We start from the raw sequence: 26,956 nt of genomic DNA, 5'->3' as shown, positions 1-26,956 counted from the left end.
TCTCACGGAGGACTTTGACTCGGGATTCCCGGAAGATAGGAGCAAGTATCAGAAGGATGCAGATGTGCCATTCAAGGAATTATATTTAGACTTTGGAAATGGGATCTCGAGAACTATTTCAGGTCTTTCATCCTGTCCGGCGTTGATCTGTATTGGAAAATATTTGACCTCCTTCGAGGTAGATTCCAACGCGCGCTTCTTGCTCGCGACACCTCTGATGGCCGCTAAACAATAGCGGAGGAATGAAGTCATCGCTTACCTTTCCCATTGTGTTGTACTCCATGGCAATTTCCCTGAAGAAGAAATAGATGAAGTCTCCGTAATTGACTGCTTGCACAAAGTACGGCTCTGAGGAGACAAAGAAACGTGAAGAAAAAAAAATGGCAGAAATTGTGTGAAGAAAAGACTTGTGACAAGGCGGATGGCAACAAACAAAACAGCCGTGTCGTGTCAAAACACTCCGGAAGAAACATCCACCGGGAGCCTCGAGTGCCTCGTTCATCATCTGAGCGGGAGCATTTGCATACAAGGGAAAAGATTTGACGGCGCGCTTGCGTTGCACTGCGACGCAACGATTTCTGCTCAACGGCAAAAAACCTACGTGTAAAATTAGCATTCGAGACACAAGACGGGCATATAGAAGCAAAAGATCCAAACGTGCGGTCAGCAATGCATCACAGAAGCCACGTTTTGTCAATTTTCGAACCACGGGCGCACTGCATTATTTATAGCCTCGTATGTGGATGTTGGATGGATGCTTCATGGCAATTACCAATCAATTCTGTAGCGTTTAAACCCTCAGCCATTTTTGCTCCCAATGATCCTATTCAGGAGAGTCCCTGAAGGCACCTCCTCCGTTCCCCGCTTTGAATGGCGGCCACGGTCATACTGGAGGAGTTGCCAAATTCGGCGTTTTCCTCTGCCGACGCATGCAGGCGAGTACGTGATGGGTCGAGACGGGTTTTTGTCCTGGAAGTCCTCAACGCAACCTGCCACTCTTGAACAAAAACGAAAACCGCTCACAGATGTCAGAATGAGCGCACTCTCCCGTTGGGCCAAAATATGAACGACTGTACTGTAGTTCGTCAACTTTTGATCACTGAACTCGTTCAGGTACAAAGACGGCCAAGTACGACGGTCGTTATTCCGTGTCAAGGTCCAGAAAGTTAGCCGCATCGGCCGGGGCGCTCCACAGGTGCTCCGCCGTCAGCGTGGTCGGTTTTTGAGCACAGTTGAAGAGATGACGCGTATCAACGTCACACAACGGGCATTCGTCCACGATGTTGTCGACGCTGATAGTCGTTGAGCTTGTGGCACCGGCCGGAACGGAGTTGCACTAGCGTCGCTCTCACGGGCCGCGGGAGTTGTCTTTCGGATTCGGCTACTGGAGGCGGGTAGACGCCCAACACGATGTTGGGTTTGTAGCCGGCGATATCGTCCTGCTCCGGCGCTTCGATGGATCGCGGAGAGGCGGCGTCCGTAGTCACCTGCGTCGACGGACGTACCGCTGGATTGATGGCTCGATATCTCAGACAGTTTTGGGCGACGCTCCGGGGCGCGCTTCTTGCCTTGTCATCTCGCGATTAGGATGCGCTCGCGTACCGGAAGGGGTTACGACTCGGCGCGTAGGTGATCGATGGAAGCCATTTTGTGGCGGTTCAAAGGGCAGCGTTTTGGCTCCCAGTGAGTTGACTTCAGGTTGGGAGTCCGCACGGGGGCCGTGTAGTTCGGGATCGATCTTCCCATGGCCTTATAAGTCGTGAGGATGGTCTCCTTGGTCTGGACCCGCGCGGTGGTGGTTTCGAGCGCACAATTTTCACGTGTTCATGGAACGTCAGCGAGGCATCGAAGGTGACGCCAAGGATTGAAGTAGTGAGTATTAAAGTAAGTACGGCTCGGAGTTGTGGTTAATAACAGATCATTTACTCTTGCCATGGAAAATCAAAAGATTGAAGCAAAGTGGTGATCGTTTGATAACTACGAAATGGAGTTTGGGTGAGTTTGTTTGAGTGAATGAGTGTCATGGTGTCACCTTTTAGCCACTTGGAGTCATGTTTAACCGTGCGCAGAGTCGGGCTGTCTCCCAGGCTACGATAGATGACCGCATCAATGGCCAGGAAGTCGGTGACCGTGGCCGAGTACAACTTGCCGTCTGGAGGGGGATGGAAAGACAGCAAAAAGTGAATCGGACTTGGGGGGGGGGTTTAGCCAGAAGGGAAAGTGTGAGGTCGGGTTGAGGTGGGGGGAGCCTTGACAAAGAACATTAACAACATATTCCTGCCAGATGTCAAAAGGCTCTCGACACTCATCAACCTGTCGGACGTGTGCAATTCCTCACCGGCTACTTCAATCCTTCAACGCGCACGCACGGAAACCAGCGCCAAGATGATCCCCGGTCCACCCTCAGCTGGAACCACGGCGGAAACTCAAACTACATAATTGAAAGGGCGGCTGGCAGAGGAGGCGTCTCCATGACTCAGCGCTTCCAGCTCGCTGTCGCACATTAGCCGCTCAATCTGCGCTTCCGCGGCTGAAAGCTCGCAGGGTTAGCTCATCAATAGGGCCGTTAATCGGTTGGCAGCAAACTCGAGACGGGCACCCAGTGTCTTTCGCAGCCCGCGGGGAGGTCGTGCGGGAAGACTCTCGCCCGACTCATCAGGGGTCGCGTGCATTTGGGACTTGCTTATATTTAGTCAGCCAACTTTATCTAGGCTTCCATTTTCTCTCGCGCTCGTATATGCTCGCTGCCTCTTGGCGAGAGACTGGTTACACCCGATCGCGGGGCACATGCTGCGCTGACCAGTGGTGTCAAATGAGTGGCCCGTCAGGGCTTTCCAATCTGGCCCATGGCCATTTTTCTGCACGTCATTTGTACATGTAGACTCTTCTCTCTGAAACTCGTGTTTTGTTTGGTTTTCGACACAATCACCACAGAACTGGAAGCGCCCAGAGTTATGTGACGTAACATACATGAAGCTATGAAAGAGAAAAAAGATCGCCATGGTGGTGCGCATAAAGTCCATATGCAGCAAGGTTTGTGAGACTGTGTGACGCGAGGCCTGTGTATATTTATCATAATTATGTATTGTTTGTCGAGTGATTTCATGCGCAAATGAGCAGTTAAAAACGAGTTTATGACCTTTATTGGGACGCGCCAGATCTGGCCCCTGGGCCTTGAGTTTGACACCCATGAATTTTACCCGTCACCCATGATTTTGGAACGTGGTAAGAATCCGGAGTAACCCAGAGAAAAGCCACACGGGATGGGGAGAACATGCAAACTCCAGACAGGCGGGCCCAGATTTGAACTTCTTGTTGTAAAATATCGGCGATTTAATGGTTTGAAAGTGAATTACATGCACGAGTTAATTTTAACAAGCAGGTCTTAAACGGTAGAATTTACACCTAATGGCTAATTAGCAGCATGGTAAAAAAAATGGCTTTACCCTCTTAGGTTTCGTCAGGTATGCTCAGAGAATGAGTAGTTTTACTTTATCTTAGTTTCATTGGACCATTGCTAAAATGTACAGTTACGTGCAGTTGATTCAAGTTTCCCAAAAGATTTTTTTTTTTTTTTTTTTTAAATTTCAAATTCGAACAACTTGGAAGCCAACACGTATCGCGGAATAGATTGCGTTTGACCTCCGAGGTTCCACTCTCGAATATTTCGACGTTTTGAATCTTACCTGCAAAGAGGGCGACATTGGCATGCTTGGCATCGTAAGGACAGCGAGCCATCCCGCTGATCTCCTCTCCGAGAGCTTCCAGGGTCTCCGTCTAGGATCGCAAACGGGGTCGTGAAGACAAAGTAGATATGAAGCGTGACGGTGATAACGGTGAACTTCAAATGCAAACAATACGGGAAAAAACAATCGAGGAGAGGAAAATCTATATAATAATGGCGATGGTGCGGTGGCTCAGTCTGGAGGGCATGGAAATTGACTTTTTTTTTTTTTTTTGCTTCAATTCAATGAACACTGTGCCGCTCCTTCTGGTGTGAGAAACGGCCACCTGGGGGCAGTATACATAATCGAAACATAATGATGTAGATGGCAGCTTCTCAGTAATCCTCCATTTAGTTGGACAGTCAACTTCAAATGGGGGTCGGCTACTTTTCAGAGTCTTGCTCACAACATTGCAGCTGGGTTTTGTTTTGCTTTGTTTTTTTTATTTTGAGGGATTTGGATCAGGCTGCCGGTCCATCTGGGTTGACTCCGAAAGAAACAAACAGCCACCCGTGTCCGGTTTTTAGGACAACCCGCAAAATTAATTTCTCCTCGCTCCACAAGGGGTAGCGGAAATCGTCACCAACACGGACAAACAAACTAAATGTGATGTGAGCACAATCTGCTGAAAGGAGAAATGAATTTGTTGAAAAAAAAAGAGAGAGAGAGAGAGAAGTGTGTCGACAAGTGGCAAACGTGGCCAAGTGGAATTTTAGGTCAGTCGTCTGAGCCCACGAGCGAGTCCGTGTGACCGTCTGATGCTGTCTCAGCAGAGCATGTAGAAAGCATTTTCCACGGCACCAAAGACATTTTGCTTTCCACTTCCTTTCTGCGCCTTTAAGACAAGCTTGAACACATCTTTAATCCATTTATTGCTACGCCGTGCTGTGAAGAGAAATCCAAGGAGACAAAACGCCGGTGCCGTCAAAGAGAATTTGACAAGTGTTTTGAAACTCGTCACTTTCGGAATATTTGATTACAACGTGACTCCTAAGCGAACGCTTTGCACAACCAAAGCTGCTAATCCTTACTAATGTTGCTGTGTTCTTAACGACACTTGCCTGCCTCTGTTGAATCATAATTTCACAATTCCGGCCTCCACTGGAATGCTGTTCCTGCGTGTTTGGCAGTGAACCGCAAGCGGCCCAAAGGTCAACTCTACCCCTCCGTAAGGTCAACCGGCGCTCCCCGCCATGCGTCTGGCCGAAAGCAGAACTCCACCCGAGGTCAGGAAGACGACCGCAAACGCCGCTCGCCTTTTTTCCTTGAACAAATTGAGAAGCTCTTAACGCCGCCCTTTCTGGTCTCAAAACGGGTCATTTTGTTTTCTATTCCCGTCTGGCCCGAGAAAAAAAACAACAGTTATCATCTGCCCACTATAAAAGGTCACATGCAGTCACGCACGCTAACACGCGCAACGCTTGCCAGGGAAATTGTTGGCAGAAAACGTAAATAAACCAGCAGAGTAGCAGCAAAATTACATCCCTCCTTCCTACTGTTTTTCCCAGATCTTGTAGGAGGGTTGTACGGCCCTGCGGTGCCGTGTGACGCAAGTTTAATTCCCTCCATGGCCATGCTTGTGACTCAAAACACTAATTTCTCAAATCCATCCACTGATTTTTAAAAAGGAAAACAACACTAATATTTCACTTTTTACTGCTCTTTCTGGTGATCCTGTTTTGGCTACCTGGGGACAGTATTATGAACACATGCAGTATTCCTCGATGCCAAACTCCTCGAGAGGTTACTTTTTTTGTTTTTTCCTGTGAGGATCGTTCTATTATGCCTCTACATGTGTTGCCGCACCATTTGTTTTCAAATAGCCGTTGCTTAAAGGCTTCTAAAAGCGTGACTCCAATGCTTAGTTTGCCCGTCAATGGTGTTTTGCATTGTCTGGTATTGTTCCCGTGTGTTGAATTTCACAGGTCAAAGCAACAAATTAAAAAAAAAAAAAAAAAAAATGAACCGAATGACAGCATGTATCTCGTTGAATGTGTAAGTCGGTCACTTGTACCTCAGGGCACGTTTTTTAGGTTGTTTTGTAAATGTCAAAAGCCAGACAGTTTGGAATGTCGTCTATAATGCATCCCACATATGAAGACTCCCCCGCAGGCCATTTATCCCGTCCGTCGATGGCACCGCGGCGTTGACCTCTGTCTAAGGGTCTCGGCCGGCTGTCACTGATCAATTCCTGCCGTTTGAACTCGCGGAAGAGCCTCCCAAAGTAAGCCGCCGATATGCGCACGGCTCCCGACAACCTGGCAGCCATGTGTGGAGGAACACCAGACCTGTCCGGGGCAATATCCTGATGTTCTTAGCCAGGCAACAGCGCTGCGCAAAAACTGCCAGCGTGAGCCAAAGCAGCTGTAAACATAAAACATTCGGATGGCGAAACAGCTTGAATCTCGTTATATTGTCAACATGGCTAGCCCGTAAACTGAGGAAGTGCGCCGCAGATCCAAAACATGGACTCCAACGATCACCATCATGCTATTTTTGCATAATTGAAAAGAGTTCCTTGGTCTCTCACGTGATTAAATCACAACGGGGTGGCGTCCCGTCTCGTCGGGTCAATGACTTCACTTCAATCACCCTCCCCTGCAGGATGTGCCAATACAAGGACGGTTTTACGAAACGATGACGACTACTAAGCGTGAATCGTGGGAGACGCACGCCCGAGGGAGAGAGTACCGCGGTTGGAGCCATGAATCCCAGTTGAACACAGAACAGGTCGGGAAGTCATCGCTCCAACAGGATATTACCGGATGCTTACAGTATAGATGAACTTTGAAAAAACATCTCTGCTCAGCTTTTGATCTGGACACAATAATGGTTCCGTGTAGTCTGAATGTAATGCAGAAACAATCGAAAAGTCACTCGTAATATCTTCATGATTTCAAGTTCTAATTAAAAGTGAGGAATTTTTGTTCTTTTTGTTTTTTTTAAATGTAGCTCACTGGTTGATCCTTTCTGCCTGAAATGTTCAGGCTTTTTTTCCTTTGAATGAATTTTTGCCCCGTAGCTCAGTGGTTCGAGCACTGGTTTGGTTGTGGGTTCGTATCCCACTGGGGCCTCCACTCCCTGAGAAGGGTTGCGTCAGGATGGGCATCCGGCGTAAAAAATTGCGCCAAACATACATATATGAGCGTTCATTTGAGATGACACCCTGTGGCGACCCCGAAAGGGACAAGCCGAAAGTAACCTCCAATGAATTTTTATGGGAATATGTAGAATTATCCTCTAATTTGTTCCAACGTTGCGAGATTGATGAGCCAAAAACACGACAATGTCTGAAGGGCGGCAATATGAATCAGGCACTAACACACTGACACATTAATTAATAGGACAATAAAACATTGCACACACGAGACAACCTGCGTAATTACTCGTAGCCAAAGTTCACAAACGCGCAAAACCCAACCGAGGACGGAGCACCTCGACGGGACATTAATCGTCACGGCCCATTTCTCTGCAACCTGTTTGCCTCGCATGTCCTGCTTCTGACATTTTTACATGTTGGAAGGAAACTAAAGTCTTTGCAGCTGTTCATAAAAACTTCACATCTTAACCTGTTTCGGGATAAATCGCTTCCATCTGGAGCCGCGCGTCGTCATTTGCAATCGTCAGATACACTTCCACAATTTTAGACGCTCCGACAGAGATGTACCAAAAAAACCGATGTGATACAAATGCACTACAGAGAGGGAGAGAGAGAGAGAGAGAGAGAGAGATAATGTACGTAACAATACGGTTGATGTTGACAACAACTGCAACAAAGTAGTTACTTAGTTACAGAACTACATGGTCACTGTCACCGACACAGAACACAGCGAATTCATTGACGGATCTGGATTGAGAAAATTATTTTCAGTTTTCACGTCTGCGGTCGAGTCACTGACGGTGTAGCGGTACACGCGACGGCCTTTGGTGCGGGCAGCGTGGGATTGATTCCCACTCAGTGATGTTGTGGATATCTGCCCTGCGACCGACTGCTGACCAGTTCAGGGTGTAGTCCACCTATCACCCGAAGCTAGCTGGAATAGGCTCCAGCTTTCCTGCAAACCTTGTGAGGATACGCGGCTTGGATAATGACATAACATGACGTGCATGCAGTCCACTTGCCAAGCAGGGAAATGTCCACCGGTTCCAGCAGATGGCGCTGCAGTGAAAAAAGATGAAAAACGTGTGTCTTTTGTAGTAATGTTCATTACTGCCACCTCCTGGACAGGGGTGGACAGAGACGTGATTCTATTTCTGCCTTCTCTCCCCGTCCTTTCTCTACAGTATAGGTCAGTGGAGCCCCTCATTCCAAGTTGGGGAGAAAAATACCAGCGAGCGAGTCAGATGGACAAAATGTTAATTCTGGAAATACATCTGCGCCATCTGGGTTTGAATTGAAATTTCTGACAGTGAATCTTTAAAGCTTATCTATCCTTCCAGTGTCTAATCACATGATCAATGGAGCGTAACTTGATAGGCTGGACACTGGACGATGTTTTGGTCTGGCTTCGACCTGAAATATCCGTACTGGATGGTTTCAAACAATCTGTTAAGTTCAAATTTAAAATTAGATGCCACAGACGTACTTTCATAGTTTGCCATAGCCATAGCAATATTGCCATAACGTTGCCATGGCGATGTTTGCAAATGTGAGAACGGGACCCCGAGATCTCGGAACCAAGCCGGGGATCACCAAAATGTCTCCAGACGCCCCGCCGGTCCCCGACACTTTGCCCGGCAACAGCAGACGAAAGAACCTCGTCCGTTCATACGTGTGAACCGGCTGGACGGACTGTTTATTATTACAGCGCAGTCAGGGAGCGACAGGCGGAGAAAGCAACAGAGGGGAGGACGTCCACGCGGAGGAATTAAGACCGGCAGCGGAGAAGGAACACGGGAGGAGGGGGGTCCGAGGGCTGCTCGCGTACCGACATTAACGCAGAACAGGAGACGAGCGATAACTAACAGTAGCTCACGAAGAGGAAAAAATTGGAAGGGCAGCGTCGATTATTTGGGTGGGAACCACTGCCTGCCCTCAGCGGGCTCCCTCCACCTCGGAGCCCCCCGACCTCCCGGCGTTCCTTGTTGATTAATGTGGGATGAGACCGGCCCCTGAAAACAGAAGCTCTTTTCACTGTTGTCACGCCGGCGGGACGGGGAGGCAAACTGCGGCCAAGGTGCCGCACAAAATGGTTGCCCAAAGCAGAGCGGACCAAGCCAGCAGGACCTACAAAGACCTGTCGGCGTTCCTTTGGCGGACGGACTCATTAATGACGCTCGCCACACAGATCGATTGCTTGTGTGCATCTTTTTCCTGATATTATTACAACACCCGGCACCCGCCCTTTTTTTCTGGGAAGACTGCAAGCAAGTAGAATTAAATCATTTATTAGTCTCGCAGCAGGGACACCGACTCGCTAATCAAGGAATTTGCCCCGCCACATTCTAAACGCGGAAAAAGTCGTGCTTCCTTCTCATTTTATTGGGTTTCCGCAGTAAAAGAAATCTCCTCACGTAACACACTTAGTGTTTAGTAGAAGAGGTGCACATTTATACATTTGCAAAGGCGGGCGGCGTTCTTTGTATATGCACAGAGCTGCGACCCCCCCCCCCCCCCCCAACTTTACCAGGCGAGCAGAACTGCCGGCGCAGTAATAGCTAAACCTTGAAAGCGTAACCGTGGGGGCTATAAAAGCTAACCACGCCTGATAAATGCGGAGACATAAATTCCACATCTCTGCAGTAGGACTCCCAATATTGCCTCGTCCACTCCGTGTACTTAATATGCTGAGCCGTGAAGCCAACGGAGCGGGAAAGTCCCGTTTTCCTGGTAAACACGTCGAGCCGAGCGAAGCGGTTGTGCGCCTTTTCCCAAAGGCCAGCGGGATGCGCTGAGACCGTTCCACCCGACCAAAGCAAACAAGTCGCCGGAGGTGCGTGGTAACGAGCGATGCGTTTACTCGGTTACGTTCATCGAAGGGACTTTCTTTCGATGCTCGAGAACGGCCTTCACGAAATCCACTCGGAACTTAACAAGGAAGAGTCCACGTTCACAGATTGTGATCCCGTGCGGACTAAAACTCGAAGGCCGCCAACCTCAGCACGCGAATTCAAGTCGCAGTCGTCCACGTTTAAAAGACGCAAGGAGGACAGCAACGGGTGCAAAGCACTCGGGATTAAGATGGAATCTGGAGAATTTGAAAGAATTCTCTCGCTCACTTTGGGTTATGATTATTTCTTTGTTTTGTTTTGTTTTGTTTTTACAAAATATTGCTTCAAAGGCAAACTTTGAATTTGCATATTTTTCTCCATTTGACATTCATTTAAAAATTGAGTGAAGTGTGTCTTCTGCTCATATTTAGCCATGACTGCATAACTCGCGTTTGAAGGACGCCAACTCATCAGTTAACCTCCAGTGAATTTTGCTGAAATGTTTACCAGAGACCAGGACGTAGGAATGTGCCCGTTATTAGCAGATAGATTTGGTCTCGTCATTTGGATGCAGATATTTTGTGATGCTCTTTATTTTCCTTTCATACTTTTGTGACGCGGATCCTTCTGATGGTATAAGAATGCTGCAAGTCCTCTGTAACTTGGCACTTGTGATCTGCTACAGCCATTGTCTGTCACTCGTTTGGGCCCGGAATATTCTGAAAGTAAAAGCTTCGAAGAAAGCGTGCATCGTCTCCAGCCTGCATTTGGATAACCAACATTCTCACTACCCGAAATTAAACCAACACGTGGAGGAAAAAGCGTCCTCCAACATGAGTTACCTCAGAAGTCGAGTCATTTTTTTTTTCCACTGAATACTTACTCAATATTTGGAGGACTACTTGTGACTTTGACTTGGCTAATGTTATTTTAACACAAGAGTCACAAAGTCTCACTTGAGTCCAATTTTGGGCATCTCTTCAACCGACAAAGAAACAAACGCCTCCTCTCCAGTATTTATTCCAAGCCGCGATTTTTTCCTTATTCTCTACTATTGTGGCTCGGAGCCACAATGCAATCGCAAATGTCCCTTACCCTCATTCTTTTATTGCACGCGACGTCGGGGAAACAAAGCCAATTCAATTTCTCAGCGAGTAACATATGATTCACTGTTGGGATTTGGTTTGAAGGAATGTAAATGTGATCAAGTCAAAGTCACGTTTCATTTCTGGTGCTTTGCCTTCTCTCAGTTTGGCAACTTCTCGGGAAAAATTGCTCATTGTGGAAATTGGAAAATGCATCACGTATGAGCTTTATTTTCTCGAGGGTTACCCATTTATCGCTGATGGAAGCGTGGTGGAATAAAACTTCTCCCAAATAAAGCTGATCTGAAAATTCCAATTCTGTACTCTGACGACACTGTCAATGTTGTCCGACTAAGAAATGTCCACAAATCGCGCTTCTGCTCTTGTGTTCTGGCATCCATTTAACATGATTTTGAACGGGATTGGTTCATTCTGAATTTTTTTTTGCCCTGTCCACAAAAAAAAAATAAAAAATCAATTGACATCTTGATTAATCATAGAAATCTTTTTTGAACTGATTTACCCATCCGTCTCTCTCTCGTGCTTTTGTAGACTTTTTGCATCCTCTGTAGACAAACGAGCAGTAACACTCACATTCAAACCCGTAGAGAATTTTGATCCTTCGCTGAACCTGGCATGCCTGTTTTCAGAATGCGGGATGAAACGAAACGGGAGTACTTGTGCACCGTGCTTGTCAGGGATGCCGTTTTGACTTTGTGTAAGAAACATCATTCTAGCAGACCACCGTTCCGCTTTTTATCCGCCGTTTGGAAATCTGTATTTTTTTGGGTCGGTCTTTTTTTAAGGTCATCAGGCCTAATTGATGAGCCGCAAAGTCATACGCCACTGACATCGTGTCCCTCGAAAAAGTCCTCATCCATTTTTCTTCCACCCAGAGGTCATTAATGGATTTTTATTTACATAACCAGGCTTCTCTTAAAAAAGGACGGCGTAGTCTTATTCGAGGACCGAAGATGGGCCGGTTTGTCCGCCTCTTAATCGAGCGTGTCCACCTGCAGATAAAGAAGGAGTTGCGCAATCTACGCCCCCCGCCCCCCCCCCCACCCATGTTTGTTGGCATGTGCACAGGTTGAGCGCCAAGCGGAGAAAAGGCGGGAGGTGTTAAGAATGGGCGGTCCTTACCTTGTACGTTCGACACGAGGGGTTGAAGGCGTTCGTGCCGCACACAAACAGGTTGTCGTCGTTTTGCTGCAGGAGGACTTTGATGAAATTGTGACATTCGTCCTGCAGCGCACAAGAGCGGAAACGGAGACGTTTGTCTCTTTTGCAACGGACGTCTTTACGCTGAAAGCCACGTGCGCTTGCTTCGCGCGGATGAAAAACAAAAATGACGGGCCGGCCCTCTGTTTGAAGCACGCCATTTATTTGGTAATCGTGACATTTCCTTCAATGTCACGTTTACGGATGATTTTTTAATGGCAGCGCCAGGTCTGCAGCAACAATAACGAAAGCAAAAGGAGATTATTGTGCATTAATCCGGGGAAAATACAATTACGCTGCCATTCGATGGAAAGATGACCACTAAAGTGCTCCGTAAATTGTGACAGCTGAAGGTTTTACGACGTGCACGGAGTGTGTCACGTTTATTTGCGTGTGCGTACCTTGTGCTTCCCTTTCATCCGGCATGTGTCCACGTCACCTTGCCTGGACTTCCACGTCATTTTCTGGAGGAAAAGATAAAGACAAATCATGAAGTGAGATGAAATAACGCAAAAGCGCAGTGGGGATAGCGGGCTGCTCGCGGGACATATCATTAGGCACACCTGCACAATCTCAAGACGTCCAACGCGAGAGTCGGATCAAAGATTTTGCTCAGTTTTGAACGACACCCGACCCCGAGTGTGGGCAACTCAGAATTATTAAACGTATCCTTGTCGATGATGAAGAACAAGAATGACATTCAGGCCAAATAAACGAGAAAATTGAGAGTTGGAGAAAGTGTCAAGGGAGACCCGACAAGTCTACGCATGCATCATTTTTGGGGAGGGGGGCACTGGAATCTATTTTGGAAAAGTTCCCAGAAAACATACAGTGTTCTCATATAATGACATTATTTCTTTATTTTTATGCATTTCATTTTTTTTATTGTAGTATTACACAGGAGGCCCCCCCAAAAGATGCACCGCACAATATTGAGAGCGAGCGCCAAGCCGTTCTTCAATATTTCAAAACCACAACGACATAATAAAAGATAGTGGTAAAACCGCACAGATGTACCGTAATGTTTTTCTAAAATAATGCACACATTTTTCCAAAAAGTTAATGGTATGGATGAAAAATAAAAAATACACATTTTATAGTTGTATACAGGGACATAGAGTGGTAAAAAAAAAATAAATAAAGCTATACATGTACATTTCGATATGATATTCGATGTCTTATGTTACATATTACGGTAATGTGCGCCCCCCCCCCCCAACCTGAACTCTATGACCTCCTCGGGGAGCTTGCATTTTACGATCGTTAGCGTAGCACCTTTGTTGCTACTGCACCAAAGATCAGAAACGTTTGTTTTAACTTAAACTGAGACCAAAAAAAAAAAAAAATGTCGGCTACGACGGCGAGTTGTGCAGCTGCTCTTAAAAGAAATGTGTCATCATTCGTACCAATAATTAATGCAAAAAATGTTGAAGTCAAACAGTGTTAAATATTTATTGAAGACTATTAGATTATTAAGAGTTGGTTGAGGGTTGGTTCTGTTCTGACAATTACGGGGACCAGGACAAGCGTGTCCTGTGGCCTGTCCCGAGATTATATTACGGCTACATCAGCACGTGCACAATGATTATTATCTATGATTGTTGTACAGACAGTTTTTTGATAAACAATACAAGCACAAACCTAACAAAATATAAATACAGCTAATTCCCAATATTTTGAGCATACGGGGAGCAGCAAATTGGTGGTGCGCATTGTACATTGGTAGAAGGGGTTTCCCGATATTTTTTCTTTTTTAGCTCAAGTTCGGGGGGTGCGCATTGGACATTGGTAGAAGGGTTTTCCTGATTTTTTTTTTAGGTCAAGTTCGGGGTGTGTGCATTGTACATTGGTAGAAGGGTTTTCCTGATTTTTTTTTTTTAGGTCAAGTTTGGGGGTGCGCATTGTACATCGGTAGAAGGGTTTTCCTGATTTTTTTTTTTTAGGTCAAGTTTGGGGGTGCGAATTGTACATTAGTAGAAGGGTTTTCCTGATTTTTTTTTTAGGTCAAGTTTGGGGGTGCGCATTGTACATTGGTAGAAGGGTTTTCCTGATTTTTTTTTTTTTTTTTTTTAGCTCAAGTTCGGGGTGTGTGCATTGTACATTGGTAGAAGGGTTTTCCTGATTTTTTTTTTTTTTAGGTCAAGTTTGGGGGTGCGCATTGTACATTGGTAGAAGGGTTTTCCTGATTTTTTTTTAGGTCAAGTTTGGGGGTGCCCATTATACTCAAGAAATTACGGAACTGAGGCAACAAGAATAAGCAGCAGTCGAAAATTTGACCATGACAAGTATACTACACTTTACACGCAGATACTGCATGTACGAAAGGTTCGAAAGGAAAACCCTACCGACTCAAATGTGAAGGTGTCGCTTATGCAACGTGAGTTGAGGACATCCTGTGAAATTTTCACCCTTTCAGTGTCCTGCTGAACGTGAAGGTTCCCACTTAACGCCGATCAGGGACCAGCTCACAATTTCAACTTGTAATCGTCCGGTATTAGCGGAAGGGGCTACCGCGACTGACTCCGGATCAGAGCCTCACGGGCTGATTGGTTAGTCGTTGCAGAACGCACACACAAAGGCCCGCTTGTGGCGCACGAGTAGCCACCACAACACGTCAATCAGCAATAACCGCACCACTCCATACATCCGCTTTCATTGTCACGTGCACTTCTCAATCAATGCTAAGCCTTGCAAACACAGACACAGACGTGCGGAGTGGCCGCCGAGCACCGCCCGCGATCACTCGTTGCCCGCCGCCATCGTGGAGCATGTTTGGAGCTGATTAAAGAGTTTCGGTCATCAATCAACGAGAGGCTTTCATGTGCTCGCTGCTCTCATTAGGGCCCGCTGGCTGAGCTTTGACATGGCGGAGGGGGCCCGCCATTATTAGAACCACTGCAGTAAACCTCGCTACTTGTCCTGAGCCGTGCCGCAATTAGTGAAAAGATGCGAGGAATTGATGTCTCCCCGTATATTCTTGAACAGCGGACACTTGAAACAGTCCAAATGAAGCGTACGTCAGTGCTAAATTGTTTATCGTTTCAAACTAATACGAGAACAAGATGGCGCATGCGCAAGCAGCCAAGACGTGACGTAACTTTCATTAACGACCCAGGCCAAACCTTAGCTCCTTCATTCACTTTAACAATACTTCCTTGACACCAACTATTAGGCAGGGCTTTGGGGGGCATTGCGTGGCATCTTAGAACACAATAGATGGAACACACAGAAAATGTGAAATGAGTTTTTCAGAGCATTGTCACAGATTTTACAGAGAAAAATATGCAACACTATATTTGTGGAAATTTCTGCTCCATTTTTTTCCACAGTATCACCACTTACTGCAATGCTCTCGCAAGTGGAAGGGAGCCCCGGTCAATGGGGCGCTTTTCAGGTCTTTAACTGAACACCAGGAGAACAGTTAAACACAGCCAAGTAAGGAGCTGCTGGTGGCCACCGCTCACGTGCAGACACTCACCCCAAAAGTCCCGCCTCTTCAAGTCGCAAATCTAACACACGCCCTATAAAATATGCGCAGTGTTTTCGATACATCTCGTGCTTTTCCCGTCCACGCTCAAATACATTTACAATGTGTGTCAAAGGTGCGTTTACGTCCCTGTAAAGTGTGACAGGGACGAGCGAAGAAGGTTTTTAACGAGCGAGGGCAACGGAGAGCCTCCAAACGCAGGATCTTATCTGTATGTCCGCCTCTACTTCCGACATGGTCTCTTCCTGAGCGTAGATGACGCAGGCGCGACCTCGCTGATTGATTGGATGATCTACTTAACAGGGTCACCGTGATGCGCACAGCGAGTAAGACGCCCACGCCAAACACACGACAGGGGATTAGGGTTATATAGTCGGCGGGGGCAAAACAGGACGTCCTCCAAACCGGACGCACGTCCCAACTTACTAACCTTGCTGAAAAAGATCTCGTCATTTGCTGCGCTGTCCGCGTCCACCGTGTAGATGTGATCCCTGGAAGAGAAAAAAAAAAAGACACGCAGATCGCGAGGTCAGATGGCCGAAAAATTCAACAAGCAATAAATTCATTTGCTCGCCGCCTCCTGCACCCCGCAGGCAGAAAACGACCTCAAAAGATGAAGCTTTGTGTAAACTTTGTTCAAATGTTGATGAAAAGAAAAAAAAAAAAAAAAAAGAGAGAGAACAATGACAATAGTCAAAAGGAGGCCAGAGCGAATTTGCTATGTCAGACAGAAACAGTCAACAAATCTTTGGAGTGGAGTGGAGTGGCGCGGCGCGGCGCGGGGCCGCGGGACAAAAGCCTCTTTGTCCCAGAGGAAGGGCTTCTGTGGGGGTGAGGCATGCAGGGGCCGAGTAGTGAGGTGGCGGGCGAGATGAGAGGTGCCAAGTCGCTCGGAGCTGTTCAGGTCAATTAAGCTCACTGTCTGAGCTGCAGGAAATCTACACCAACGCTCGTTACAGCTCAGACGCACGCGGGCGAGGCCTGGAAACTAACGAAGCGCCGCTACCTCGTTTGTGCACACGACGCCGACAAAAAGTGTTGGGACACCTGCCGAGAGGATGTCAAAAATGCAAGGAAAGAATGAGCTCTGGGAAGGCTTTCTACAAGGTTTTGGAGTGTTGTGTGTGTGTGTGTGTGTGTGTGTGTTTTCAATTCCACCTGGAAGCACTGATTACGTTGCCAAGGTGATCGTGGTGGACGAGGGCAAATTGTTCCCCGCAAAACTCATCCCAACACCCCTCTACGGTCCTTGCTTAGTGCACTGACAAATGACGGACGTTGCTGGAACGAGAATGCGCCGTCCCCGACCTCTTCGATTGTCCGCACTCTTAAAGTCCTTACCCCGATTAATCTTGTTCATCGCTTGATGAAACGGTGTGCGGTATTTGATTGTAGAGACGAAAAGGTGAACTTCCAACCACTTGGACTGTATATTACCTTATTGTGTGTTCTACTATTTTTAAATCCATTTTATATAAAACAAGATAATTGTTGTTTGTTTTTTCCCCCCTCCTTTATATCCCATACTGTATTGACGGGCAGAATATGTGGTGATCGTAAACATACTCATGATATTTTGGTGTATTTGTTATCATTTCTTTGTATTTTTTAAATGGCTTTAATTCTCATGAATTAATTACTATTAATATTTACATTGAGTTCCCTTTCAGCACTTTAGACTTCGGTTTAAAAATCTGAGTACAGTAACGTTAGTCATGCAAGATCACAAAGTTTTATGTTAGCCTTACTATATTTTGAGTGGTACATCATTTTATTACACTCACTTTGGATTTTATGCTGCCACGCACATTATTTTCAAAGGTGCTCTAAAAATATTACTATTATTATTATTGCACAGTACAGACTCCGAAATGCATGACGGGGTTATGATTGTGAAATGAACGACTGTTAAAAGGTCGTGAAATACGTGAAGATGTGGAAAAACTCATAATCAACTCGGTTTAACTGAAGGAAACTAAGATATAATGTACGTGACCATAATTGATATATATTTAAAAAAAAAAAAAAAAAAAACGGTATAAATATTCACGACCACAATAAAAGAAGGAGGAAGTCACAACACAACAAAGATCGATCAAAGATGTGTCCCATTATTTCTGCCTATAGAGCGTAAGACCCAGCAGGAGGGCATATGGAATACATAAAAGGTTAACAAAATCCCAGATAGGCAACTAGGCCGAGACACCATGAAAAATTAGGGGAGGGGTTATAACGACGGGGCTTACATTTAGTGTCGGGTAGTACTGTGAACGAACGCAAGGAGGATTTACTTTGTTTATGCGCAGAAGTAACCTTGCCCGAGCGCAGTTTTCATTGGACGCAGATTGTGTGTGTGTGTGTTTTTTTTTAATCACAGTCCATAAGAGCATCGCCGTGGAAGTAAAGTCTCGTTAATTAGGTTCCAGTTCCCAAACCTGCGCTCAGCCGGCATCTCCTGCCTGGCTGTCTCATGAACTAAATGGAATAAAGACTTCGGAGGAAGACGCGTTTTGAGAGGGATCCACTTCTACCGCTTTTCTCGCGAGGGGGACCGGGAGCGTCTCCTCTCGGATGAAAACCGAGTCCCCTGTACGCTATCAGCCTTGACGCTTAAATTGAAAAATGAATCTCTGAGAGCAGTTGAAATTAACGAGGTATGGCTGCCGCACGGGGAGGACATTCTGTATTCCCAGCGAGATAAAAATTTGCTTTTAAGGATTCTCATTTGGTCACAGCAGGAGTTAAAGGTACACTTCCCACTTACGTGGGGGTACGCGTGATTTGAGAAATGTATGAGATCCATCTCGATCAGGAAAAAAGACAAACTCGTTCTTGGCGTTCTTACCGTGTTTGTTGTATCCGAGACGACCAACGCAAAAGACCACCCTCAACAATCATCTCCGACGTCAGTGGACCTTTCCCACCTGTCAATCGCTCGTACAATAACAGCCAATAGCGATAGCCGCGTTGTCTTAACCCCTGGCTTGACACGCCCATCTCGGCGTATTGTCCCACAAGCAATGCTCGTTGTCAGTAGCGTGCGCTTGGAAAAGTTCACGTTACGAAGAAAATGGTCCTCAGATGCGCTCGGGGAACGTGCAGTTTTGATGAAAGACATCCTGCTAGCTTACAAGGGGCCCGCTTGATTCGTTTTCCGAAGCCGAAAACAAAGATACAGAAACATAAATGCGCCACGTCATGCAAGAGAAATGTCTATTTGCCTATTTGTATCACGTCAGACTTTTAAGATAGAGCACTGGGTTCCATGACGAGCCAAGTCAAATGAATACACCCACTCACGTCGAAATACTCCAATGACATTACTCGTGATCTTTCCAAGTAAAAAGTACTCACCCTGCTTTACATGCGCAGTACGATTCCACTATTTTATCCTGTTGGATTTCAACATGAAGTCAACCTTTTTTGCATTGATCGCCCACGTTTCCTTGTAACTCCTTGCGTGAAATCGTTGAGACCTCTCCGTAGAACTCTCTTAAACAAGTCTGACGCATTTGGCAAAAAACATACCCCAACATTATCTGGAAAACGCGACTTCAAACATGTTCTGCTCAATCGCCATTTTGGAAGCTTGTGGGACATGGCTAAGGGGGCGGAGCTTATGATTGATCGCCATCGGAAAGGTCCATCGTGAGTCTCTTCCCTCAAACCAGATTCCTGATGCAGTACCACGACTGACCTGTGAGAGTCAGTATGGTGCCACAGGGGACGAAGACTGCCCAAAGTACAAAAAGGAAGAAAGATGTGCAAAGATGAATGTTGAACACGTTTAACATTCACAACGGCTTGACTGACAGTTTTAGGAGAAGATCGGGAGGGGGGACAAATAAAAATAAATCACCCTCAATACACTCGGGATAATCTTTTGGAGAAATCTGAGAATTGGACCTCTTTGGCAAAGGCCCGATTATCGGAAAGTAATTCCTTCTTATGATCACTTAGCATGTCAGAAGTTGCACTGGACTAAAAAAAAAAAAAAAAAAACAAGAAAATTGCAACTTGTCGAGCATTTTTGCTGTCAAAACTCCAAACTTTGCCCAAGACTTTGGAGCACTCGCATGACATTGGCTAATTTATCCGTTTCATATTCAAACTACCTGTGGTGTGTTTTTCCTGCATTTGTCCGCGTGGCCTTGCCGCAGTAAATGTCATCAATAAAAACAGCAACAATAAACGGGAATACTTATAATCAAAGGCAAGCCGGAAATGAAGACGACCAAAATGGGAACGTAAAAGAATCGTGACGGATGGCATCAATTTCGTCTTCGATTCTTTTTCTTATCGCTCGGCAAATTGCTTCTTTACCTTACTTGGAAATATGCCCGTTTTATATCAAAAAGACAGAAATGAATCAAAGTGATTAAATCAGAGGATTTTTTTTTTGCAATTTGAAAACGGCTGTAATTGACTGCACCTTAAATTTGCAGCTCCGCTATCCCGTCTTGCGGTGCCGAGGCCTTCCGGCTACACGGGTTCAACCCCCCCCCCCCCCCCCCCGTTAGCCGGAGCCAAGAATATGAGGCATCTCTCAAACATCCCGACTGGGGACGAAAGAGGACGACGGAGCGGCTGTGTCAACGCACACACAAACACACACATGACCCCGTTGCCCTTTCGCCATTTGCACCTGAAGACATAACCCAAACGCTGAAGACCGGAAAATGCCGCGCTTTTAATCAAACAAATTCACAATTTGGGATGAACTCGTTGAGTCGGTTCAACACGATGTGTGTCCATTGTGTATTTTGGAAGATTATTTCCAGGCTTGGGTTGACCACAAAAAAAAAAAAAAGAAGAAGAAAAAAAGGCAGGGCATTGGGTTTGATGTGTCGTTCTACAATAGCGACTAACTTCATCCATCCGTCCGTCCACTAATTTTTCTTTGGTGCTGGAGCATATCTGACATGACGTTGGCGCAAAGCGTGAACGGAACACCAGCCGTTGTGGGGGGCGTGGATCAATTAAAATTCACACAATGAGAAAAGTTAGAATACGAGTCACCAAAGTTTTTTTGTTTTTTTTTTTTCCAACCGAGAGCTTCTTCTTTGGTACTGATTAAAGTGAAGTGCTAGCAGTTGGATATAATCCATCCATCCATTTTCTGTAGCGCTTACACTGTTAGGGCTCACGAAGAACTCGAGCCTACCTCAGCTGACTGCAGGCAAAGGGCAAACAACACCGTGGTACTGATCACCGATCACTCTCTGGGTGCATAACAGTCAGGACAAAAGGTGACCGGTGTGACGGTTTGAGCGCTTCCCCCCGTGCTGAAAAGTCCCCTTGGGATTTCATGCACATGCACGGAGAATTTCTGGAATTTTTCTACTTTTTCCACATCCGTGCCAGTTTGAAACTTTTTCCGCGTGCATTTCGCGATGGACACCTCACAAAGTCAAACACAGCGAATGAAAGAATGCAGAAACAAATGTGAACGTAATAAAGCACGTTCCAGCATTGAACAGGAATCAACAGAGGATTGTGGGGGCTCAGTCATTAAGGCAGATTTGGGATCGTGGAAGTAAGCGTCATATCACCCGAAACCGTACCCGAGCAATCCTCTGTTGATTCTTGTTCGATGCTGGAACGTGCTTTCCGGTTGATAAATAAACAATACCTTTGCATTTCTTTTCTGTACTCTGTTGGGCTTTGTGAGATCTCCATAGCTAAATGAACACACGGAAGAAGCATGGATGGGGACGTTTCAGACTGCCACGGATCTGGAAAAAGTACAAAAATTCTACGCGCATGCGCATTAATCCCAGGGGGACTTTTCAGCACGGGGGGAAGCGCTCAAACCGTCACACCAACCACGCTAGCGTTGTTTTGGGGTGTGCACCAAAGTCAGGTGAGTCGACGGCGACGCCATCACTGACTTCTAAAGTCAAACTGTTGCGCTATTACGGGGAAATGCAGCAAAAGACAATGAGCGACTGTTGATTTTGATGATAGGAAATGATACAATTTCTCTTCATTAGTCTTGAAATGTCTATTTGTCAACTAAAAATTTGTTCTCGTTGATCCTTTTCCTGTGACAGGCAAAATGGTCGCTCTTGCACGAGACGGCAGGAGGCGCAATCGACCCGTGTCGCCACTCGTCGCCATTCGTACGAGAGGTTAATGGCTTTGTGTTCATCAAAACAGGCCCAAGGGACGATTTGTGAGTCAACAAAAAATGGCTCAATCGATTGGGTGGGAAACACCGGATGAGTGGTCCCGTGAATACGTCAGAAAAATGTGTTGACGCTGATCCCAGGAACCCCCCCCAGAAGGAATGAAACCATCGCTGTGTTTGACAAGGGAGAAGCGAAAAAAAACCGTCGGCTGCCAGTTCGACTCACTCGTGGGCTTCCAATTTCCCCAAATTCAGCAAGCAGAAATGCGCAAGTTGGACGCACAGGCATGCGGATGTTCCGTCAGACACAAATACTCGACTATTGTGAAGGAGGGAGCGAGGACGAGCGAGACGGGGGACAAGTGGGCGCCTGCAATGGATCGACGTGGACACGAAGCCGTGAGAAGACTGAAGATCTGTGCGGAGGAATGCCCTTCACACAAGTTGCTCTGAGATCCGTCTGCTGAGTCTTTGTAAAAATATCCTCCTTCTGGCATGGCGGGGAGAGAAAACCACAATTAGCATACATCACATGTCGTCTGCTGCCAGTAGTGGGACGTAACAGAGTACAGATACTTCCTTAACTACACTCCCGCCATCTGTACTTTGCTCCCTACATTTGAAAGCCGAACCTGAACTTTGTGCTTGTTACTTTCAGAGGCTTGTTAAGCCCGTGGCATAGTGGAGCTATCTGCTGAGCAAAATGCCGTTCGAGACCATCAAATCATATCCAACACGTTAGATATGCGTCTCAAGGCCTCCTGAGGCAGAAAACGCAACAAAAAAAAATCACACTATCCGCTACGTCTCAAGTGACTTTTTGCCCAGCAGATCGCTGCAGTCTGCGGCGGGCTTTATTTGATTTTATATTTTTCAAACGAGGCAGACGACAACGCGGCGCAATAACTAACATAAACTGAGCGGGATAAAGACAACCGCGGATGAGATCTTGATGGATTGAGATGTTGGGGGACGTGAAGAAAATGGAGGACACGGAGGAATGTGAATGAGGAGAGCATTAACATATTCAGAGAATGCCAAAGCGCCGTCTTGTGCCAGCATAAAAACAGCCATGCTAAAAAACTAATAATAATAATAATAACATGGGGGGAAAAAAAAGTGTAACATTACAGTTGTTATCGCTAGCTCATCGAGCATTTCTTCTTCCTCGGTTCCCAACATTAGCAAAGCAATGGGAACGAACAATGTTGTTTTTCTGAAGGAGAAACCCCGACTGGCAATCACGTCACATCCAGCCCACCCTCGCCCATATTTCTCATAAGTGGATCACGGGTGGGGGGGGGGGGGGGGAAGAAACCATTGTGCTTTGTTTTGGCTTTCTCGGGATCAAATCCTCAGCACAAAGTGGACTGGAGAAGGGGGACCGGTGGGAGCCGGCGGGAGCCGGCGGGCCCCCGCGGTGTAGCGTGGAGCTCGTGAATAGGCCCGGGGGGGGGGCATACGAGGGGCCCCGGCTGATGCGGTGCCATGAAATACAACCAGCCAGAGTTCACTCGACCCCCCTTTAAAGTGGGCCAGGTCGCTCTTTCCTCCGTTTGGAACAGTTGCGGGTACGCTTATGTGTGAGTGAGTCGCGGGGGTCACTGGGGCGAGGGCTATGTTTTGAGCATGAGGCCCGGCTGGCTGGATTGATTCGTATCAAGGGCGCTTTATGCAAAGGCGCCGTTGGAATGCGCGACAGAGGAATGCAAAACATCAGACACCCCACTCGTATGACACATGTCGAATACCTCCCCCCCCCCGTTCCCAACTGCCGCGCATCGGACTGGAGGTCCGCGAGTGTTGTGGCAGCTGGGGAGCGTCGGCGGGGAAGGACTTTGGCATGGAGGGAACAAAGAGAAGAGATTGAAAAAGAAAATGAAGATTTTGCTGAGCTGAGGCGCCAGTGTCTAATTGTTGGAGTGGATTAGTCTATCACGTGCACGGTAGACGTAACATCGCTGTTCCATCAACAAGTGGCTTAAAGTCGTCACACTGATGCAAAGTCAGCAAATTCCAGCACAGCTTCCCAAAATAATGCAAATCCCAAAATATCGCCCGACGAATGCTCCGAAGTTCGAGCAGGCGGGCACGTCCGTTTTACAGCAAAGGCTTTAAAACGTTGGACAACGGTTCACGGCGGACTCGCTCACAATATAAACGCCTGATATAAATCGACCGCAGGATGTAAAGTTCTAAAATATTGTACTTCATAAAAACGTACTTAGAACAAAATTCAATGGCTTGTAAAGAATTACACTTTCAGCCTCATGATTAATTCATTTCAGCCTTTTATATTATGCACGTATTGGTCACCAGGTAGCAGTAGAAGTGGAATGCAGAAATGCAAAAGAGTTTCGCTCGACCACTGTGAACGTCTCCGTAGTCTGCAGTAAACGACGAACGAGATATCGATACGTGTAGAAATGTATCGGAATCACGCGTGTAACGACACACAAGGAATTGGTCCCCCGGCTGTCGGTGCCGCCCTGGTGCGACGTTCAGAACAAAGAACAAACAAAAACCAAGAACAAGAGATATTTTCTGTGCGTTGTGTATTTTTTTTTTTTTTTTTTTGTATGATGAATGAGAAGACGCACACGTTGGCTGGTCTCAACCTGGTTTAATCCTCTCTCTGTCTTCTAAATGATTATAAACATATTCACAAATCTTCACAAAGACCCTCAAATCTCTTACACTCAGAAGCCACAAACACAAGAGGAAGTGATCTCCTCTAGCCACCCAATAAGTGTGGCTTCAAAATAAAACACGCAGCCTACTTCCTCTGCTTCTCAGATCTTCTACCAACACTTCAACTGCATCGCCATGAACGTTTTTAAACGCCCAATTCCTTGTATCAGAAATAGCGTTGAAAAGAACGGGAAAAGATAACTAAATGCCAGAGCACGTGCTGCCTTTCAAAATAAAGAGTCCGCTTCCACGCCCTGTCCCTATTACAGCGCACAACACTATGCCAATTGCGCAAAGGGAGCAGGTTAAAACCGACAAGTCGTGCGATATGCTACAGGAAATGTGAGCAACACCGATTGGAGCGGCAGGATGTGGGGGCGTGTCCCGACAACGGCCGGAGGCGGAAAATTGTAGGTTCGCCGATCGAGAATTGAATGACTTCACGACGCCGCGTTACGCGCCCAACTTTATCCCAGGTGGCTATTGTAAGCGTCAGCTTTGTTGTCCCGCTTGACGTGGAGGCCGCTGTGTAATCCCAGTCATTAGTGGCTTTTAACAGGATCTGGACACTGGAGCTGCCTGAAGGCGCCAACGGCAACCATACGCCGTCCCTCGCCGTTGCCATAGCGAGGGGCCAACGGAGCGCCGGGAATGGCGACGATTGGCCCTCGCGGTACGCTGGCTGGCCCGCCAAGGCTACGCAGTAGCGCATTCGCGCACGCCCTGCGTCGCTTTGCCCACGGTAGACGGCCTTCGGGTTTTCCCACAATAAAAAGAAAGTTTAGAATGTTGTAAAGCGTAACGCCACCGCTTCTAATTAAGAGCAAGCTGTGCCTTTTCATTACCAAAGGTGAATATTTGAAACCTGCCAGTGATGGATGGAATACCAGCGTGTTAGCAACCTCTAATTGTGGCTCATTGACTCAGGGACAAACGCATACCGGACTTCCAACCACTACAAAATTAACTCGGAAGGAAAAGTTGATACTACTCTATTAAACTGAGGAGTAGTTGCACGTTTTCTATCCAGTCAAACACACACACACACATAAAAACTGTAACTTTCAATTCATTTTGCCTCGAAGGGGGCAATTAAAATAAGAATAAAATAGCACATACAGCAGCATCTTTTAAGCAGGATTTCAAATGCTCATTTATTAATATAGCCAGTCCAAAACACAATTATAAAGAGCACTATGTTTTTGTCACAAAAATAAGAAAATAAAATGGAAAAAAATGTGCTATGAAAGGTATGAACTGGCAGCACGCTAGAGCGTTGGCCTCGCAGTTCTGAGGAGGTTCAATTGGAATTTGCATCTTCTCTTTGTGCCTCCGTGGGAGTTTTCCGGGTGCTACAGTTTCTTCCCACATCCCCAAAACATGCAACGTTAATTGGACACTGCAAATTGCCCCAAGGTGCGATTGTGAGTGCCACCGTTGTCTTCCTCCGTGTGCCCTGCGATTGGCTGGCGACCCGTTCAGGTTGTACCCTGCCTGCTGCCCGATGACAGCTGGAATTGGTTCCAGCACTCGCACAACCCTCGTGAGGATAAGTGGCTCAGAAAATGGATGGATGTATAAATTACACAACTGGTTCTTGAAGGTTTTACGCCAAGTATCACCTCCAAAAAGTAATTGGCTCTCCAAGCACCACCTTAATGACCAGCATTAAAATTCAACAGCCTCGTAGGCTGTTGAATTTTATGCTTTCAAAGCATATTTCAAATTATTAGAAGCCATCGTAACATGATGAAGAATTTGTACATTTATATTGCAATTAAACACAGTTCAGGGGAAAAATTTACTTTAATGATTCATTTGAAATATATTGCACATAAAAGTAGAATAAAAAAAATGGAGTCATAAATGTTTGAAAACAGTTTGAAAATTTTTCAGGAAAATGTTTTGTTCTTAAAAGTTTCAAAAACTGTATTGAATATATTGCACTTGATTTGGGAAAAAAGAAATTAATTCAGTGATTCTTTCACAAGCGGAGCACGAGGGAGCCCGTGTACGAGCCCGTCACTGGGCCTCGTACCACATCTCGAGAACCACCATGTTATGATTTCTTTTGGAGGAAATTGTGCAAAAAAAGAAAATAAAATACAAATAAAAAAGTTTTCCTATTATTTTCACTGAAAACTTTTCATTTAATCCCAATCTGCCACATACAACTAATGTGTCAAATTAGCCCGATATTTAAATATTTGGAGCTAATATTCTACTTTAATTAGTTCATTATCACTCTTTTTACTACTTTTTAAACATGCTGATTTTCTTGTATTTTGAAATCGGGCATAAGTCTCCATTGAAGACGAGAAAAATGACCATTTGCAAGTCAAAATGACACCGAGCAGGCAAATACTGCAGACCTCCCTAAATCTGCCTTTCAGTGTTGATGTTCTTTTTTTTTTTTTTTTTTTTTTTTTTGTAACAAACTCTTCTCCAGCTTCACCTTTGACCTTTGTGCACACTGTTATTGCACACAAGGGATTCTAAACATCCCAAATTGTTCAATCTTGCAAAGCTCGAACACAAATCACCACCACCAGGAGCATCTAGACACACTCTGATCTGATTAACAAAAAAAAAAAAAAAAGATGCTGGGGTGGGGGTGGCTGTATGACTGCAGCACGGTAAATGGATTAGAATCAGAGCGCTTGCTTGATTTAAAAGTGGACGGCCA

General features: G+C 46.1%; 1 protein-coding gene across 9 annotated transcripts in view; it reads right to left on the bottom strand.

Moving 5' to 3' along the window:
- sema6a (sema domain, transmembrane domain (TM), and cytoplasmic domain, (semaphorin) 6A) overlaps window positions 1-26,956 on the bottom strand; it is a 155,498-nt gene that overhangs the window by 44,032 nt on the left and 84,510 nt on the right. For 7 of the 9 annotated variants that reach the window (XM_061816772.1, XM_061816769.1, XM_061816770.1 and 4 more), the window contains exons 4-9: window positions 15,880-15,940; window positions 12,364-12,426; window positions 11,885-11,986; window positions 3,687-3,777; window positions 2,033-2,152; window positions 260-348 (exon numbers count right to left, since the gene is read on the bottom strand). In XM_061816772.1, coding sequence (XP_061672756.1) covers window positions 260-348; window positions 2,033-2,152; window positions 3,687-3,777; window positions 11,885-11,986; window positions 12,364-12,426; window positions 15,880-15,940 — 526 coding nt within the window. Of the gene's footprint in view, window positions 1-259; window positions 349-2,032; window positions 2,153-3,686; window positions 3,778-11,884; window positions 11,987-12,363; window positions 12,427-15,879; window positions 15,941-16,054; window positions 16,440-16,607; window positions 17,186-26,956 lie in introns of those variants that run through there. The other 2 variants (XM_061816777.1, XM_061816776.1) reach the window with 2 other exon arrangements.

This window comes from Syngnathoides biaculeatus, chromosome 4 (assembly GCF_019802595.1).
Source record: "Syngnathoides biaculeatus isolate LvHL_M chromosome 4, ASM1980259v1, whole genome shotgun sequence".
NCBI classification, from domain to species: Eukaryota; Metazoa; Chordata; class Actinopteri; order Syngnathiformes; family Syngnathidae; genus Syngnathoides; species Syngnathoides biaculeatus.
The sequence above is the reverse complement of the archived record's forward strand: the minus strand, read 5'-3'. Positions and strand labels throughout refer to the sequence as shown.